The sequence below is a fragment of the Ursus americanus genome, chromosome 20 (assembly GCF_024610735.1).
Source record: "Ursus americanus isolate L20-20 chromosome 20, mUrsAme1.1.p, whole genome shotgun sequence".
Taxonomy (NCBI): domain Eukaryota; kingdom Metazoa; phylum Chordata; class Mammalia; order Carnivora; family Ursidae; genus Ursus; species Ursus americanus.
Window position 1 is genome coordinate 33,053,312 of NC_142146.1, and position 16,795 is coordinate 33,070,106.

Consider the following 16,795-nt stretch of genomic DNA (forward strand, 5'->3'; position numbering starts at 1 on the left):
ATTATTTGTTTTGGTGTTGAGTTTTGTTGGTGTTGGATATTAACCCCTAATCAGACACGTCATTTGTAAATATTTTCTCCCATTCAGTATGTTGCCTTTTTGTTTTGATCATTTCCTTTGCTTTGCAAAAGCCTTTTTAGTTTTGATGTAGTCCCTATAGTTTATTTTTGCTTTTATTTCTTTTGCCTGAGGAGATATATCTAGAAAAATGTTGCTAAGTCCCTGTTAATTTTTGAATTATTTTTTGTTGTTGTGTTTTCCATGGGCTGCCTTTTCATTCTGTTGGTAGTGTCCTTTGCACAAGGTTGTAATTTTGATTAAGTCCAGTTTATTATCTTATGTTGCTTCTGCATTTTTGTCTATATCTAAGAAGTCTTGCCAGATCCAGCATCATGAGACTTTGCCCCTGTTTCCTAAGTGTTATGCTTTTAGCTCTTATTTGTAGGCCTTTGATCCCTTTTTAGTTAATTTTGTATATGGTATAAAGTCCAACTTCATTCTTTTGCATGTGAATAGGCTGTTTTCCCATCACCATTCTTTGAAAATACTGTCCTTTCTCCATTGGATGCTATAGGTATCATTGCCAAACACTTTGAGAATTATATGCTCATTTCTAGGCTGTCTGTCTTGTTTGACTGGTCTGTATGTCTTCATACCAGTACCGTGCTGTTTTGATTTATGTAGCTTTGTAGTAGGTTTTGAAGTCAAGGAAGTGTGAGACCTCCAACTTTGTTCTTTCTCTTTTCTTTTTTTTTTTTTTTTTTTTTAAGATTTTACCTATTTATATGACAGAGAGAGAGTCAGCCATCGAGAGAGGGAACACAAGCAGGGGGAGTGGGAGAGGAAGAAGCAACCTCCCAGCAGAGGAGCCTGATGTGGGGCTCGATCCCAGGACTCCAGGATCATGCCCTGAGCCGAAGGCAGACACTTAACAACTGAGCCACCCAGGCATCCTTACTTTGTTCTTTTTCAAGATTGTTTTGGTTATATAGAGTCCTCTGAGATTCCTAATCAATATTTGGATAGGTTTTTCTATTTTTGCAGAAAAAGGTCGTTGTGGTTTTGATAGGGATGGCATTGAATCTGTATATTGTTTTTGGTAGTGTTAACATCTTAACAGTATTTCATCCCATGAATAGGAGATTTCTTTCTATTTATTTGTGAGTTTTTAAATTTCTTTCAGTGATGTTTTATAATTTTCAGTGTACAAATCTTGTGTCTCTTTGGTTAAGTCATTCCTAAGTACTTTATTCTTTTAGAAGCTATTGTAAATGAAATTGTTCTTGTAATTTCCTTTCCAGATTGTTTATTGTTGCTGTGTAGAAATGCAGCTAATTTTTTTTTTTTTTTTTAAGCAGGAGAAAATCAAGTTTAATTTCATGCCTACAGGGAATCCACACAGACATGGACATTCCAAAGACAGGCAGAATGAGGGATATATGTAGTCCTGAGCTAAGGAGCAGGAAGATGAAAAAGAGTAAATGTTTGGTAAACAAATGTTTGCTGGGCCCCTCAGAAACAATGGGACATTGAAGAATTTGATCAAACAGGCCTTGTTAGGTTCCTCCCTGTCTACCATACCTAGTTCATGGTATAATGTAGTTATCCATCGTGATAGCTCTTTCTGGAGCAGGTCCTCTATCTGAATTCTTTTTAGGCAGTTGTAGGGGAGGTAAAGAGCTTTTCCTGAATCTCCTGGATTGTGATTGCTTTTTAACTTAAAATAATCTTCATGTCAAAGTGGCCGTTTTGGGACACCCTGCCTTGGCCCCTACCGTATCATGATACAGCATGTATCAGAGGAACTTTGTGTTACCTTTAGTGACTCGAGTTAGACCGAAGGAAACTGCTAGCGAATAATGACAGAATACTTAGCTCGTTCCAGTGCCTTAAAAAAAAAAAAAAAAGAAAAGGAAAGAAAAAGTTTAAAGGTTTTTTTTTTATATTTTTTAAAATTTAAATTCAGTTGATTAACATATAATATATTATTGGTTTCAGAGTACAGGCCTGTGATTCATCAGTTTTATATAAAACCCAGTGCTCATCACATCACATGCCCTCCTTAATGTCCATCCCCCAGTTACGCCATCCCCCCACCACCCTCCCCTCCAGCAACCCTCAGTTTGTTTCCTATGATTAAGAGTCTCTGATGGTCTGTCTCCCTATCTGGTTTTGTCTTGTTTTATTTTTTGCTGTCTTTCCCTATGATCCTCTGTTTTGTTTCTTAAATTTGCTCTATGTAGCTTTTGTTCCCTGAAAGCTTTCCATGCAGCTTTAGAGGATGAGAATGAAAATGGCGGCCTCCCAATCTCTGGCCCCAGAGCCAAAAGTGTGGGGCCCCACTCCTCAGGGCACACTTAGGGAAAAGCAGTCAATCACGCCTGTCTCCCTTGTCCCGGGCCGCACTCCGTGCTCACTCAGCCTGTGACCGAGGGTTTCAGTTTCAGGCACGTGACCTCACTTTGAGTTTCCAAACCCAGCCAATTCTTGCAGCATGCCCCTGCACTGCTCCTCCCAGGGGAGGAAGGGGGGTCTCGCTGGTTCAGCTGCTTGTTGGGCCCCTGCGCAGAGACCAGTCACCCAACTGTGCCAGGGTTCACGGTTTATGGCAACCCTACCGAGAGCCCATTTCTGGGCTCACTGTTTGCAGCCAGCTTCCCTGTTCTGATGCTTGGGAGCTTGCCTCACTCAGGCACCCCTCGTCTTCCTGTGACCCCAAGGGTCCTGAGACCATAGTGTCCCAGTGAGGGTTCCATCCCCTGCTTAGTCACCTGAGTGACGTCCCTCACTGGAGCAGACTTCTAAAAGTTCCGATTTTGTGTTCCGCTGCTCTGTCACTTGTCGGTAGCCAGCTGACGGAGGCTCCCTCCCTGCCCGCAGTCTGTCTTCCCATATATCACCTCAGGTTCACTTCTCCACACCTCCTGTCTTGTAAAAAGTGGTCGCTTTTCTATTTGTAGAGTTGCAGCTATTCTTTTCTTTGATCTTCAGTTGAGGTTGCAGGTGTTCAGAATGGTTTGATAGATATCTAGCTGAATTCCCGGGACCAGACAAAATTAAGGTCTTCTATTCCTCCACTATCTTGGACTCCTCTCTACCTAAAAAAAGTGGTTGATTGTAATTTTCAGTTTGCTTTTGAATTTAGATGCAACCAAACCTCCACTCTCAGCTATGCATTAAATGACGGTGGTCATTGCCTCCTTTTTCATCTTAGTCGGAAATAATAGCTCTGGACTGAGAGCTAATAGCCCTCCTTGAATCCAAGCAATTCAGATAACTGAGAGGGTGTCTGAAATGTAGCTGATTTTTGTGTGTTGATTTTGTATCCAGCAACTTTGATTCATCTGTTTGATTATTTCTTCCTGTGGAATCTTTAGGGTTTTCTACATATAAAATCATGTCATCTGCAGACAGATCATTTTACTTCATTTCTGATTTGTATGTCTTGTCTTTTTTTTCTTGCCTAATTGCTCTGATGAGAACTTTTAGTACTGTGTTGATTCGAAGTGGTGAAAGTGAGCATCCTTACTTTGTTACCAGATCTTAGAAAAAAAGCTTTGAGTCTTTCACCACGGAGTACGATACTAGCTGTGGGTTTTTCATAAATTGCCTTTATTACTTTTTCTGTTTCTAGTTTTCTGAGTATTTTTATCATGCTACTGTTTTGAATTTTGTCATATTTTTTTCTGTATCGATTAAGATGATCATGTAATTTTTTCCCTTTTTTGTTTATTGAGGTATTTTACGTTGATATCTGTGTGTTGGGCCATTCTTGCATGTCAGGAAAAAATTCCATTTGGTCTTGTTGTATCATTCTTTTGTATCATTCTTTTAAAATGTTGAGTTAGGGGGCGCCTGGGTGGCACAGTCGTTGGGCGTCTGCCTTCGGCTCAGGGCGTGATCCCGGAGTCCCGGGATCGAGCCCCACGTCAGGCTCCTCTCCTGGGAGCCTGCTTCTTCCTCTCCCACTCCCCCTGCTTGTGTTCCCTCTCTCGCTGGCTGTCTCTCTCTGTCAAATAAATAAAATCTTTAAAAAAAAAATGTTGAGTTAGGTTTGCCAGTATTTTGAGTATTTTTGCATCAGTATTTATATGGGATGTTGATCTGTAGCTTTCTTGTACTGTCTTTGTCTGGCTTTGGCATTAAGGTAATGGTGGACCTTAGGAAGTGTTTCATCCTTTTTAATTTTTTGGAAGAGTTTGAGAGGGATTGGTGTTTAATCCTTCTTGAAATGTTTGGTAGAATTCACTGATGAAGCCATATGTTACTGATTATAGGTTGTTGTTTCTAGGAATTGTTCATTTCATCTAGGTTATCCAGTCTGGTGTAGAATTGTTCATAGTGCTCCTATCCTTTTTATTTCTGTTGAATTGGTAGTAATGTCCCCATTTTCATGTTTTATTTTAGTAATTTGAGTCTCTTTTTCTTAGTCCATCTAGCAAAAGGTATGTCAATTTTGCTAATCTTTTTGAAGAACAAACTTTTGGTTCCATTGAAGGGTGTATGTGTGTGTGTGTGTGTGTGTGTGTATTTATATCTTTTCTATTTTTCATGCTCTGCTCTAATCTTTATTTTCTTCTTTCTGCTAGCTTTAGGTTTAGTTGGTTCTTCTCTTTTTCTTAAGGTATAAAGTTAGGTGATTTAAGATCTTTCTTCTTTCCTAGTGTGTTTACAGCTGTAACTTCCCCTCTTAGCACTGCTCTTATTGTTTTGTATGTTGTGTTTTCACTTTCATTTGTCTCAAGTTATTTTCCAATTTCACTTGATTTTTGTTTGACACAGTGGTTTTTTAAAGAGTGTGATGTTTAATTTCCACATATTTGAATTTTCCAGTTCTCCTTCTGTTTCTAGTTTCATCCCATTGTGATTGAAATCATCCAAACTGTTTTTGTCATCTTTTTAAATTTATTAAGACTTGGTTTTTGTGTGCCCAATATATAATCTGTCCTGTCTAATACTTTAGTCTCCTACCATTGAGATTCCAGTTTGGTCAGTTGTCCCAATAATGTCCTTTATAGCATTTTTTCTTCCATTAAAGGATCCATTTGGGGATCACATATTGCATTTAGTTGTCACATCCTATTAATCTTCCTTTAATCTGCAACAGCTCTTCAGACTTTATCATGATACTGACATTTTTGAAGGCTACAAAATAATTAGATTGTTCCTCAGTTGTGTTTATCTCATGTTTCCTCATGATTAGATTCAAATTATGTATACCAGTGTGTCTACTATGTAAGTATTGTATCCTGCTCAGACGATCACATCTAGAGACAAGTGATGTCCATCTGCCCCTCACTGGCGGTATTTGATCACTGTTCAAGGTGTTATCTGGTTTCTCTGCTGTGTAGTTATTGTTTTTCCTTTTGTAACTGATTAATAGTTGTTGGGAGACAGAGACCACGCAAAGATGCTACTCGACACTATATTTCTTCTCTTTGATTTGACATCTGTTGAGGATCCTTGTCCAAACCAAGTTTTACAAAATTGGTATTTACCAACTCTACCATTTGCTTCATATCAGTTGGCATCCTACCCTAAGGAAGAGCCCTGCTTCCTTGGGCATTTATTTCATGGATTTGTTATTCATGTTGGTTCCTGGATTTCCTATTCTACTCAGGTGTTTCTGATCCATTAGTAACATTATTTGTTTTCATGCTCAAATTGTCCTCACTTAGCCATTGGGAGTCCCTTCAAGCTGGCTTCTGCGCCCTTTTGATTGGAGAACCAACGTGAAATGTATACTTTATGGGTAGTGTGTCTTAGTTCTTGAATTTTTTTTCTACCCCAAAGTCATGAAGATCATGTCTGTTTTTTAAAAGCTTTATTATTTTGCCTTTTGCATTTACGTTTAAATCTAGCTGGAATTGAAGTTTACACATAGTATGAAATAGAGGCTGGTTTCATTTTTTTTCAGTACGGTTACCTAGTTGACTGAGAGGCTTTTATTGAAAAGCGCATCCTTTCCTACTCGGTATCATGAATCAAGCATCTGTATATCAAGAATGTTTCCCTGAGCTCTTTTGGTCTGTTCACTTATCCCTGCACCAGCACCACACTGTCTTCATAACAGGGGCTGTATGACAAGTGCTGAGAGCTGGGATAGCAAGTTGTCCCTCCTCCTTCTTCAAGTGGTATGGGATATTCCTGGCTCTTTGCATTTCCACATTTTTTTTTTACAACTTTGAGATATAATTCTATGATGAATTGCACATATTTAAGTTGTGCAGTTTGAGTTTTGACACATGTATATAACCGCGAAGCCATGACCACAATCAGGATAATGAATATAGCCACCCCCCACAAAGGTTTCCTCATGTATCTTTGTAATCCGTCCTTCCCTCCCTCTCAGCTCTGTCTTCAGGTAACCATTGATCTGCTTCCTATCACAATAAACTAATTTGCATTTTCTAGAATGTTACATAAACAGAATCATTCAAAATGACATTTTCTATGTATAAAACACAAAAAGTATATACTTCTCTTTTTTGGTGGGTGGTAGGATGGGTGGGTGCTTTCCTTTCATTTGGAAAAATTATTTTGAGATTTCATCTGTTGTGGACATTGGGTTATTTTCCAGTTTTTGATTGTTACAGATAATGCTACTGTGAACATTTGTTTATGAGTCTGTGTGGAGTGGGGAAGAAAGACCTTTCTAGCAGGGTTCCAAGCCAAGGATCCATAAAATAGACTGATAAAACACACATATCAGTCTAAGGACTAATTTCCTCAGTACATAAAAATAAGTACCCAATAGAAAAATGAACAAAGGAAATGAACAGTGAGCTGCCAGAGATAACTGTAGTAAGATATTGATTGCAGAATTGCTTTTTATAGCAAAATACTGGAAATAACCTAAATGACAGTTAAATTATTATACATATCCTATTGTCCTGATACGGAACGGTCTTCAGGTAGTTTCAGAACCATGTATGTAGGACACTGTGCTGGAAAGAAAATAAGAGGACAGATACATATATTAATGCTCACATATGTATGGATGTCTTGCAAGGAGAGAAACAGTGGTTGCCTCTGGAGAGGGAAATTGGAGGCCTGGAAATAAGGGCTTAGATATAGACTTATATTCTACTGTATTTCCTATTCTTTTTTAATGTTTTACAAACTGCCTTTATCTTTAAAAACTAAAAATTAAATGTCTGTCACCCTCTTAAGACACACCCAAGCATTGATTGTCATGGTCTTCAAAAGGCTTAACTTAAGGTGGCTGTCACAGTGACTCAGTTTCCCTGTTTATAAATGGGGGTGATAATAGTACTGAGGCTTACTTACACAGTCCCATGAAGTGTTTAGAAAAATGCTTGGTGCACAGCAAGCTCTGAATAAAGGCTCCCAGTTAAGGTGTTTACAGATGAATGACGCTGCAGCGTTAGGCATGCTGCAAATAATTTTGCTGAAATAGAACCACACAGTGAAGATTTTCTTAGTAGACAGTGAGGCAGGGAAACCTTGGGTCTTTAGTTTGCTTAGGTATCTTTGAGCTTCATCCTAACCTGGTTCTGTTGCCGCATCACTAACTTCTCTGCATTTGTCTTGGCTTTGTCAACTCTAAGGGGCTCTGAGATTGATCCTTCTGGAATTCTGATTTCAGGATACCTCCTACCTGTTCATCACCGGTCCGGATGTTGTGAAGTCTGTCACCAATGAGGATGTTACTCAGGAGGAGCTCGGTGGTGCCAGGACCCATACAACCACGTCAGGTTAGAGGCCTTGAAGCTCACCTTACTGTTTTTAAACACTGAGAAGTGGACACTGCCGAAGAGAATAGTGACAATCTTTTATAAATATCACTTAATTGGCCGAATTAGAGAGGACTGTAGTGTGGTATATTTACTACAAATATAATAATAAAGATAGATTTAGTAGCTCAAATTTGTTAAAGAAAACAAAAACAGGCTACTACTAAAGCTTTAATATTCTTTAAAATTTTAAAACTGACTGAAGTGGTGGTTACAAGAGGTATGATATATATATATATATACATATATATATATATATATATACACATACATACATATACACACACTGTTGAACCTTTAAAAAAATGCTATATTGTGACTTTCTTTTTTTTTAATTTTTTTTTATTATATTATGTTAGTCACCATACAGTACATCCCTGGTTTCTGATGTAAAGTTCGATGATTCATTAGTTGCGTATAACACCCAGTGCACCATGCAATACGTGCCCTCCTTACTACCCATCACCAGCCTATCCCATTCCCCCACCCCCCTCCCCTCTGAAGCCCTCAGTTTGTTTCTCAGAGTCCATAGTCTCTCATGCTTCATTCCCCCTTCTGATTACCACCCCTTTCTTTATCCCTTTCTTCCCCTACCGATCTTCCTAGTTCTTATGTTCCATAGATGAGAAAAATCATATGATAATTGTCTTTCTCTGCTTGACTTATTTCACTTAGCATTATCTCCCCCAGTGCCGTCCATGTTGCAGCAAATGTTGAGAAATCGTTCTTTCTGATAGCTGGGTCATATTCCATTGTATCTATGGACCACAACTTCTTAATCCAGTCATTTGTTGAAGGGCATCTCGGTTCCTTCCACAATTTAGCTATTGTGGACAATGCTGCTATGAACATTGGGGTGCATATGGCCTTTCTCTTCACTACGTCTGTATCTTTGGGGTAAATAACCAGTAGTGCAATGGCTGGGTCATAGGGTAGCTCAATTTTTAACTTTTTAAGGGACCTTCACACTGTTTTCCAGAGTGGCTGTACCAACGTGCATTCCCACCAACAATGTAGGAGGGATCCCCTTTCTCCACATCCTCTCCAGCAATTGTTGTTTCTTGCCTTGTCAATTGTGACTTTCTTTTAATCCAAAGTTGAGGTGTGTCTTAGATGGCAATATTACCAATTGTCCTTGGCCAGGTATGGTCTAGTGTGATGGTCATGGCCCACATTTTCATGAACTTGGTCATAGCTCTTCATCTTTTCAAGGTTATGTGCCACGCATGCAGAGTTCAAAGTGTATAAAGATTATTCTGTTTTTGGACTGAAACAAAGCTTATTGTTATACAGAGAGGCATAGAGTTGGGAGTAGGGCATGAATCTCACATTAATGAAGACTTTGTTGTTGGAGTAATGATGGGAATTCTGTATATTTTTGGAAAAGACATCAGGTTGTGAAAGCATTGTCTACGACAAAACAAGCAGTATAAATGTAGGCAGGAGAAATTGCCTCTTTGAAAGATTTCAAAGCAATGAGAAGCTGGTGTGACCAATTTACACACTTCAGTGTACTGTGGTTAAGGCATTGGGTCATCGCTTAGTTGTCAGCATTTCTTTCTTGGTAAGTCACACCTCTGTTACATGTGTGAAGTCTTCCATTTGATGAAATGTTTTTTGTTTTTTGAGATGGCAGGGAGGGGCAGAGGGAGAGGAAGAGAGGGAATCTTACACACTGTGTGAGTGTGTAGCCTGCTGCGGGGCTTGATCTCAAGACCCTGAGATTATGACCTGAGCCGAAATCAAGAGTTGGACGCTTAACTGGCTGAGCCACCCAGGAGCCAGATTTTTTTTTTTTTTTTTTAAGTCTGAGCTCTTGACCCCACCCACCAACAAAAGTTGTTCCTTTTCCACTTCAGGTTGGCATCAGCTTTGACTCATTCTTTGTCCTCAGCTCTGTCTCCAGCATGCATCTAGAATGAGAACTCTTCTCATTGCCGACTCCTCCGCAGCTGGTCCTCACACCCTTGTCTCAGGGTTTAATTGGCAGCAGTTTTTCTTTTTACTGGGATCTAAAATAATGTTGAATATTGGTGACATCTGATGTATTTAGCTGTATCTCCAGAGCAAGACCTAAATGATGCACTATACATATTTTTCCTTGTTTTTTAAAACAGCTTTATTGAGATATAGTTTACATATTATACATGTGACATACTCATTTAAAGTATACAAGTCAATGATTTTATGTATTCGGTGTTTTTCAGTTATCACCACAATTTTTTTTTTTTTTAAGATTTTATTTATTTATTTGACAGAGATAGAGACAGCCAGCGAGAGAGGGAACACAAGCAGGGGGAGTGGGAGAGGAAGAAGCAGGCTCCTAGCGGAGGAGCCTGATGTGGGGCTCAATCCCGTAACACCGGGATCACGCCCTGAGCCGAAGGCAGACGCTTAACTGCTGTGCCACCCAGGCACCCCTATCACCACAATTTTAGAACCTCTTCATCATCCTCAAAAAGCCTCGCATCCATTAGCATTTGCTCCCCATCTCCTCCTAAACAGTCTACCTCTAGGCAGTCACTGATCTACCTTCTCTTTCTGTGGATTTGTCTATTCTGAATATATATGGAATGGAAATAAATGGAGTCCTGCGATATATATAGTCTTTTGTGAGTGGTTTCTCGTCCTTAACATGCCATTTTTAAGGTTAATCCATATTGCAGCATGGATAATATTTCCATGTATAACTGTACCACATTTTATGTATTCATTGATGAGTTGAACATTTGGATTGTTTCCACTTTTTGGCCGTCGTGAGTATGCTGCTGTAAACATTCATGTACAGGGGCGCCTGGGTGGCACAGCCGTTAAGCGTCTACCTTTGGCTCAGCGCGTGATCCCGGCGTTATGGGATCGAGCCCCACATCAGGCTCCTCCACGGTGAGCCTGCTTCTTCCTCTCCCACTCCCCCTCCTTGTGTTCCCTCTCTCGCTGGCTGTCTCTATCTCTGTCGAATAAATAAATAAAATCTTAAAAAAAAAAAAATTCATGTACAAATTTTGTGTGATAGGTTTTTGTTTCCTTTGGGTATATACCTAGGAGTGGGATTTCTGGGTCAAATGGTAACTCTCACTTTTTGAGGAACTGCCACACTGTCCTTCAAAGTGGCGGCACCAATTTATAAGTATTTCTTGAATAAAAGAATTCTGTGTTGAGCACGAAACATTTCATTCAGTGGATGTTCATTGCATGCCTGTGTGTCAAGCATTGTTCTGTGTGCTAGGAATACCTTTGTGAAAGAAAAAAGACCCCTGCCTCTGTGGGGCTTATATTCTAGCACAAGAGATAGACCATAAACAACATGATAAAGACATTGTGCAGTACGTTAGAAGGTAACCTGTGTTATTGAAAAAGTAGAACAGGGTAACGGGGCCTGGGATTGTTGTGGTTTGAAATAGGGTGGTAAGAGCAGGCCTCCCTGTGAAGGTAGCAGTTGAGCAGATCTGCGTTAATGGCGTGAGCATCTAGGGGAGGAACATTGCAGGCGGAGGGAGTAGCCAGTGCAAAGGCCCTGAGGAGGGAGAGTGGCTGGGTATGTTCGGTGAACAGCAGTGAGGGTAGTGGGAGACGTGACATAAATCTGGCTTAAAAAGCTCAGTTTGGCTGCTGAGTGGAGAAGAGGTGGTAGGGGAAGTGGTGGAAGCAGGGCCCTACTTTCTCTGTCATGTCTGGAGTGGTTTGGCTGTTCTTTGATTTCAGAGTGTTCTTGAGGAATGATGGCTTCGTTCCTCACTAGGGCCACGTCGTTCCCCTCTTTCCCCTCCACCATTCCTGAATACCATGATATTATGTGCCGCCATTCTTCTTTTTTAATTTTTAAAAAATTTTTCAGCTTTATTGAAAGCTACGTGACCTATAACTAGGTGTAATTCTTGATGTGGGACTACAGTGGCTAAGACAGGCCTGGGCTCTCCCCTGTTAGAACTGATATTCCAGGGGGATGTCACGCAGGGAACAGGGAAATGGACAGACAGGTGTTGCAGGGAAGGGTGTGAAGGATGCCCGCACAGGGTGGGGGTGGCACATGAGGGCTGTGGGGAATAAAGAAAGGCGTGACCCTGTCCAGGTGTGGGTGCAGAGCAGAGGGAACGGGCTGCACAAACTGCAGGTCAGCCTGAAGGCATGTGGTGTGCGGTATCCCAGCCTCGCAGAGCTGTTAGCACAGTCTCCTGCAGACATGCCCTAGGAGGGGCAGGCGGATGTGAAGCAGCATCTTTGAGCTAACAGGTGGCCAGACTCATGATAGCCTCTCTGTTTTCTCAGGTGTTGCCCATAAAGCTTTTGAAAATGACGTTGATGCCTTGTGTAATCTCCGGGAGTTCTTCAACTACCTGCCCCTCAGCAATCAGGACCCAGCTCCCATCTGTGAATGCCATGATCCCAGGTGAGTTGCAGGTGACAGCGCCGACTCTCATATTGCAGGTCGGCTTGCCCTTTTCTGGCTCCTCCGCCTTGGCAGGACCTCCAGGATCCACCCTATTGGGCAGATTGGAGTAGATTGTGGAGTGGAGCCAGTGAGGCACCCAGGTGTGGGCATGGTGGTGGCATGTCTGAATATAGGAGCAAAGAAAAATTTTATTTGTATTCACTTTTTTTCCCTCTCTGTGATATCTGATAAATAGTTTGGGAGTAAAAAGTGCCCCCCGCATTGACTTTTATGAGTCTTGATTTGTGCAGAATTGGAAATGGAAGTATTTTTTTGTCTTGACTTGAAATGTGAAACGGTGCAGACAGCATGCCCTTTAGGAAACGTGCCCATACACCCCTGCCTGTGGTGGTCCAGGGAAGGGTGAATTGCTGGCCACCTAGTGAAGACTTGCTCTCCTTCTTGCTGTTGGGGCCACTGCCTGATATGGGGGCACCACTGAGAAAGTCAGAGGTTCAGCTGGGGAACTCTTGCTCCAGATCTCTGGCTGCTTTCTTCTCCATTTTGTTTCCACTTGGAGATGTAAACTTCAGACTCAAACTACTTCAAACTCACTTGGCCTGGACTTTGTTTTGCGGAAGGGATTTAGAATTCTCTCTCACAGTAAGAAGCCATTTTTAGACACTGCTCTTAGGGTGGACCTGGGCTCCTGCCTGCCTTAGCCCCACTCCTCAGAGGACCTAACCAGTGGTGTATTATGTGTAGTCATGAAAAGAGGGTGGTCACAGTCCCAGAATGATGGGCACAGCCTCCTTTTCTGAGAATCTGTATTATTTGGAGTTCTTGAAAAGTTTAGGACATCATTTGAAGGTATTAGGGCCCAGGGGCCTAGGAATGACTCAACACTTGCATAGGCCTAGCCATATCTCCTTTCCATTTGATCCCAGAGTAGCTATATGTATAAGTAGCAAATGAAAAGTAAGGGAGGATTTTATCCAGTAGGGCTATGCCCGGTACTGTAGTGTAGAGTTCTCTGGGAAGTTGGGCTTGATGGGGCATATGGCTTTACCAAGGCCAAGCCTCAGCCCAGGTGTACAGCTCAGGGCCAGAACAACCCCTGCCTGCCCACATGGGCCAGGAGGGGATGAGAGCATGTGGGAGAGGGGCATGTTGCTGCCGAGTCCTCTTGTGGTTTGGGAGTGGGCCCTGGCGGGCTCCCTGCTCAGCCACATAGATGCGTGAGGAAGCAGAGAGCCATGAGCCTGGGTGACTGGTTAGTCCTCAGTGATTCTCCCCCCCCACACAGGGCCTGCAGTTTTCTTTCTTTCTTTTCTTGCTTTTCTTTCTTTCTTTTCTTTCTTTAAAGGAGCTCTAGCAGGTTTATTTTCCGACAGGGAATGTGAACCCACAGTGTTCAATAGCAGAACTCTGACTTTGCATTTCCAAGTTCTTGTTTTATTTTTAATGTCTCAGGAAGTGAGAGCAGGACTTGCTAGAACAGTGTCGTCTTCACTGCAGTGTCCTGTAGCACCCCACACTGTAGGAGGTATTCAGAGAGGATAGATGATGGAACCATGTTCAGGAGAATAAGCTCATTTTTTCCCCCTGTAAATCAAAACAAAGATCTTTTGGGTTAATATAAAACTCAGGTTCAGTTAGACATGGTGATAAGAAAAGAGTGCATCTTTCAGGATACTTTGCAAGCCCAGCAGGGACAGAATCCGCTCACCCTCTGTGATATCTCTCTCATCCCCCAACCACTGGCTCTTCCTGTATTGATTGTATTTCTTCTTTTTCTATCCAAAGTGACCGTATGGTTCCTGAGCTTGACACAATTGTCCCCTTGGAATCAACCAAAGCCTACAACATGGTGGACATCATACACTCCGTAAGTGCCACATCTGCCGGGCTTGTCTGTGCTAGCCCAGCCACGTCCGTGGTCGTTGTGCTTTGGCGTAGGGAGGAAGGGCAAAACCTGCAGGCTTTGACATTGGGCAACACAGGCAGAGCGTGGGGTGGGCACAGGACAGGGGCCACTCAGTAGTGTGTTCTAGGAAGAGCTAGTGGTGGTAGCCATCATATCGGCTCTCCTGGACTTGAGGGCTGGAGGGAGGAGGAGCCATTTGGAACAGTAGATTTGAGGGGTCTTTAGCACTGGGAGGTGCATAGAGAAGGGTCCATGTCCCCAAAGTCTGGAGTTGAGGCCAGGGAGACTTTTTGTTAGGAACCTTTGGCTCTCAGTGGGCATTTGTTTCTCTAGAGAGATGGAGCACAAAAGTACACGTGGCATGGGTAGTTTTAGGTCCAAAAAAGGTTTTTGGTCCAAAGAAGGTAAAATATAGGGTCTGTTTTCATCAGCTCCCCTAATTCTCCTTTTGCTCTGTGGAGCCCCAGGTGCCTGTGGGCCTCTGGCTGCTGGAGGAAAGCCCCAGAGCCCTACTCCAGCTGGACTGAGCCCTCAGTGTGCCTGTCTGACCTCCCATCAGCACCTGTTCTTATCTTCTTTACTTCCTAAGGTTGGACCTAACCCCTTCCTTCTCTGCTCCCCACTCTGGTCAGATGATTTGGGCATTTCCTTCATGGAGAAAATTGAGAGCATAAGATTCCTTACTCCCTGTATATGACCATTTCTCTGTCTCACCATCTTTCCGTGTCTCCCCAGACTCAAAGAATGAGGGGCCCCCGCCTGGACTTCTGACTCCATCCTTCCCCATCTGGTGTCTTGCTTTCTTGACTGGTTTGTGTAAATCTCTTAATTTCTTCTCCCTGCAATTCCTCCCTCTAGCAATAAATACATATGAACATGCATAGATTTTTTTTTTTTGTCTGCTAAAAAAGAAAAACAAAACTGCTCTTAACCCATATCTTTGTTTAATATCTGTCCAAATTCTTTTCTCCCTTTTCATTTAAAGCCCTCTTGTCTCTTCTTTCCTCCTCACTGGAATCTGGCCTCTGGTTTTCTCCCTCTTGAATGACAGACCTGAATGAATGACTTCTCTAGTTGCTAAATCCAGGGGACTAAGTCATTAAATATAGTTACAGAGGTAACCATTATGAAAAAATACTTTGCTTAAGTAACAAAAAAATGTATATCAAAGAGATCAAATGAAAAGCATCACATAGAGAAAGAGAAGCCAGCCTCCCTGGTGCTCTCACGCCAGTCACTCTTTCCATGCAAGCCTCTGAGAGAAACAACCATCCTGACTTTTGATGGTACAAATTAGTTTTGTTTGTTTGTTTGTTTGTTTTTATCCATTGTGTAAATGGAATCCTATGGTGTTCTGTGTCTTGCTTCTTTGACTCAACATTGTGTTTGTGAGATTTGTCCATATTGTTCTCATTGGTCTCTTTAGTCTCTTGTATGAACAGACCACAGTTGATCTGTTGGTGGGCATTTGGGTAGTTTCTAATTTGGGACTGTTATGAATAGTTCTGATATGAACACTCTATTATGTGATTTGGTAAGTAAATTACACATTTCTGTTGGATCCATACCTCGGAGTGAAAGTACAATGTTATAGGGTGTGCATGTGTTTAGTAGATATTGCCAAAGTGGTTTCCAGGGGTTATGCCAATTGGCATCCCCACCAACAGCTTCTAAGGGTTCCAGTTGCTTCACATTCTCTTCAACTCTCAGCCACTGCCGGGGTGCCTTCATTATTGAGGGTTTATGGGATGCTTTTATATCTGGTAGGCATAGTTCCTCTTGATGACTATTTTTTCAGAGGGTTTTTTTTTTTTTTTTTCCTCGTCTTGCTTGTTTGCTTTTCCATATGAACTCTAGAATCTGTTCAGCTTGTTTGGTGGGTGGTGGTAGTGGAAATAGGGAATCCTGTTATTCTTATTGAGAGCCTGTTAAAATCATGTACTAACTTGGGAGAATTGACATCCTTATGTATCTGAGACAATCTAAAAACAGGTTACATTTTTACTCGTTGAAGTGTACTTTTTTCCCCTTGAGGATTCTTTTAAAGATTTCCTTGTATAGGTTGTTCCTATTTTTTGTTAAGTTTATTCCTAAGTACCTTACCTTTTTATTGTAAAGAGAGTGTTTTCTATCTTCTAACCATTTTTTAAGGTGTATATTAAGTTACTGACTCTGCTATCAGTTTTCTATTGCCTATTAAGTTCTCATTATTTGTAATCGTTTTTTACTGTTAATTTTTTGGGGCTTTCGAAGTGTAATAGTATACTATCTATATGAATATAGTTTTTTAAATTAAGCTTTTAATTTTAATTCCAGTAGAGTTAACATAACAGTATTATATTAGTTTCAGGTATACAATATAGTCATTCAGTAGTTCCATACGTCACCTGGTGCTCATCACAAGTGCACTCCTTAATCCCCACCACCTACTTCACTCATCCCCTACCCACCACTCCTCTAGTAACCATCAGTTTGTTCTCTATAGTTAACAGTCTTTTTCTTGGCTTCTCTCTCTCTCTCTCTCTATTTTCCCTTTGCTCATTTGTTTCTTAAATTCCACATATCAGTGAAATTATATGGTATTTGTCTTTCTCTGAATGACTTATTTTGCTTAGCATTATACTCTCTAGCTCTGTCCATGTTGTTGCAAATGACAAGATTCCATTTATCAATTGATGGACACTTGGGCTGGTTCCGTATCTTGGCTATTGTAAATAATGCTGCTATAAACATAGGGGTGCA

General features: G+C 41.3%; 1 protein-coding gene across 3 annotated transcripts in view; it reads left to right on the forward strand.

Moving 5' to 3' along the window:
• Positions 1–16,795, forward strand: part of PCCB (propionyl-CoA carboxylase subunit beta) — a 103,822-nt gene that overhangs the window by 43,555 nt on the left and 43,472 nt on the right. For all 3 annotated transcript variants that reach the window (XM_045791830.2, XM_087870217.1, XM_045791831.2), the window contains 3 exons: positions 7,610–7,718; positions 12,024–12,144; positions 13,933–14,014. In XM_045791830.2, coding sequence (XP_045647786.1) covers positions 7,610–7,718; positions 12,024–12,144; positions 13,933–14,014 — 312 coding nt within the window. The remainder of the gene's footprint in view (positions 1–7,609; positions 7,719–12,023; positions 12,145–13,932; positions 14,015–16,795) is intronic.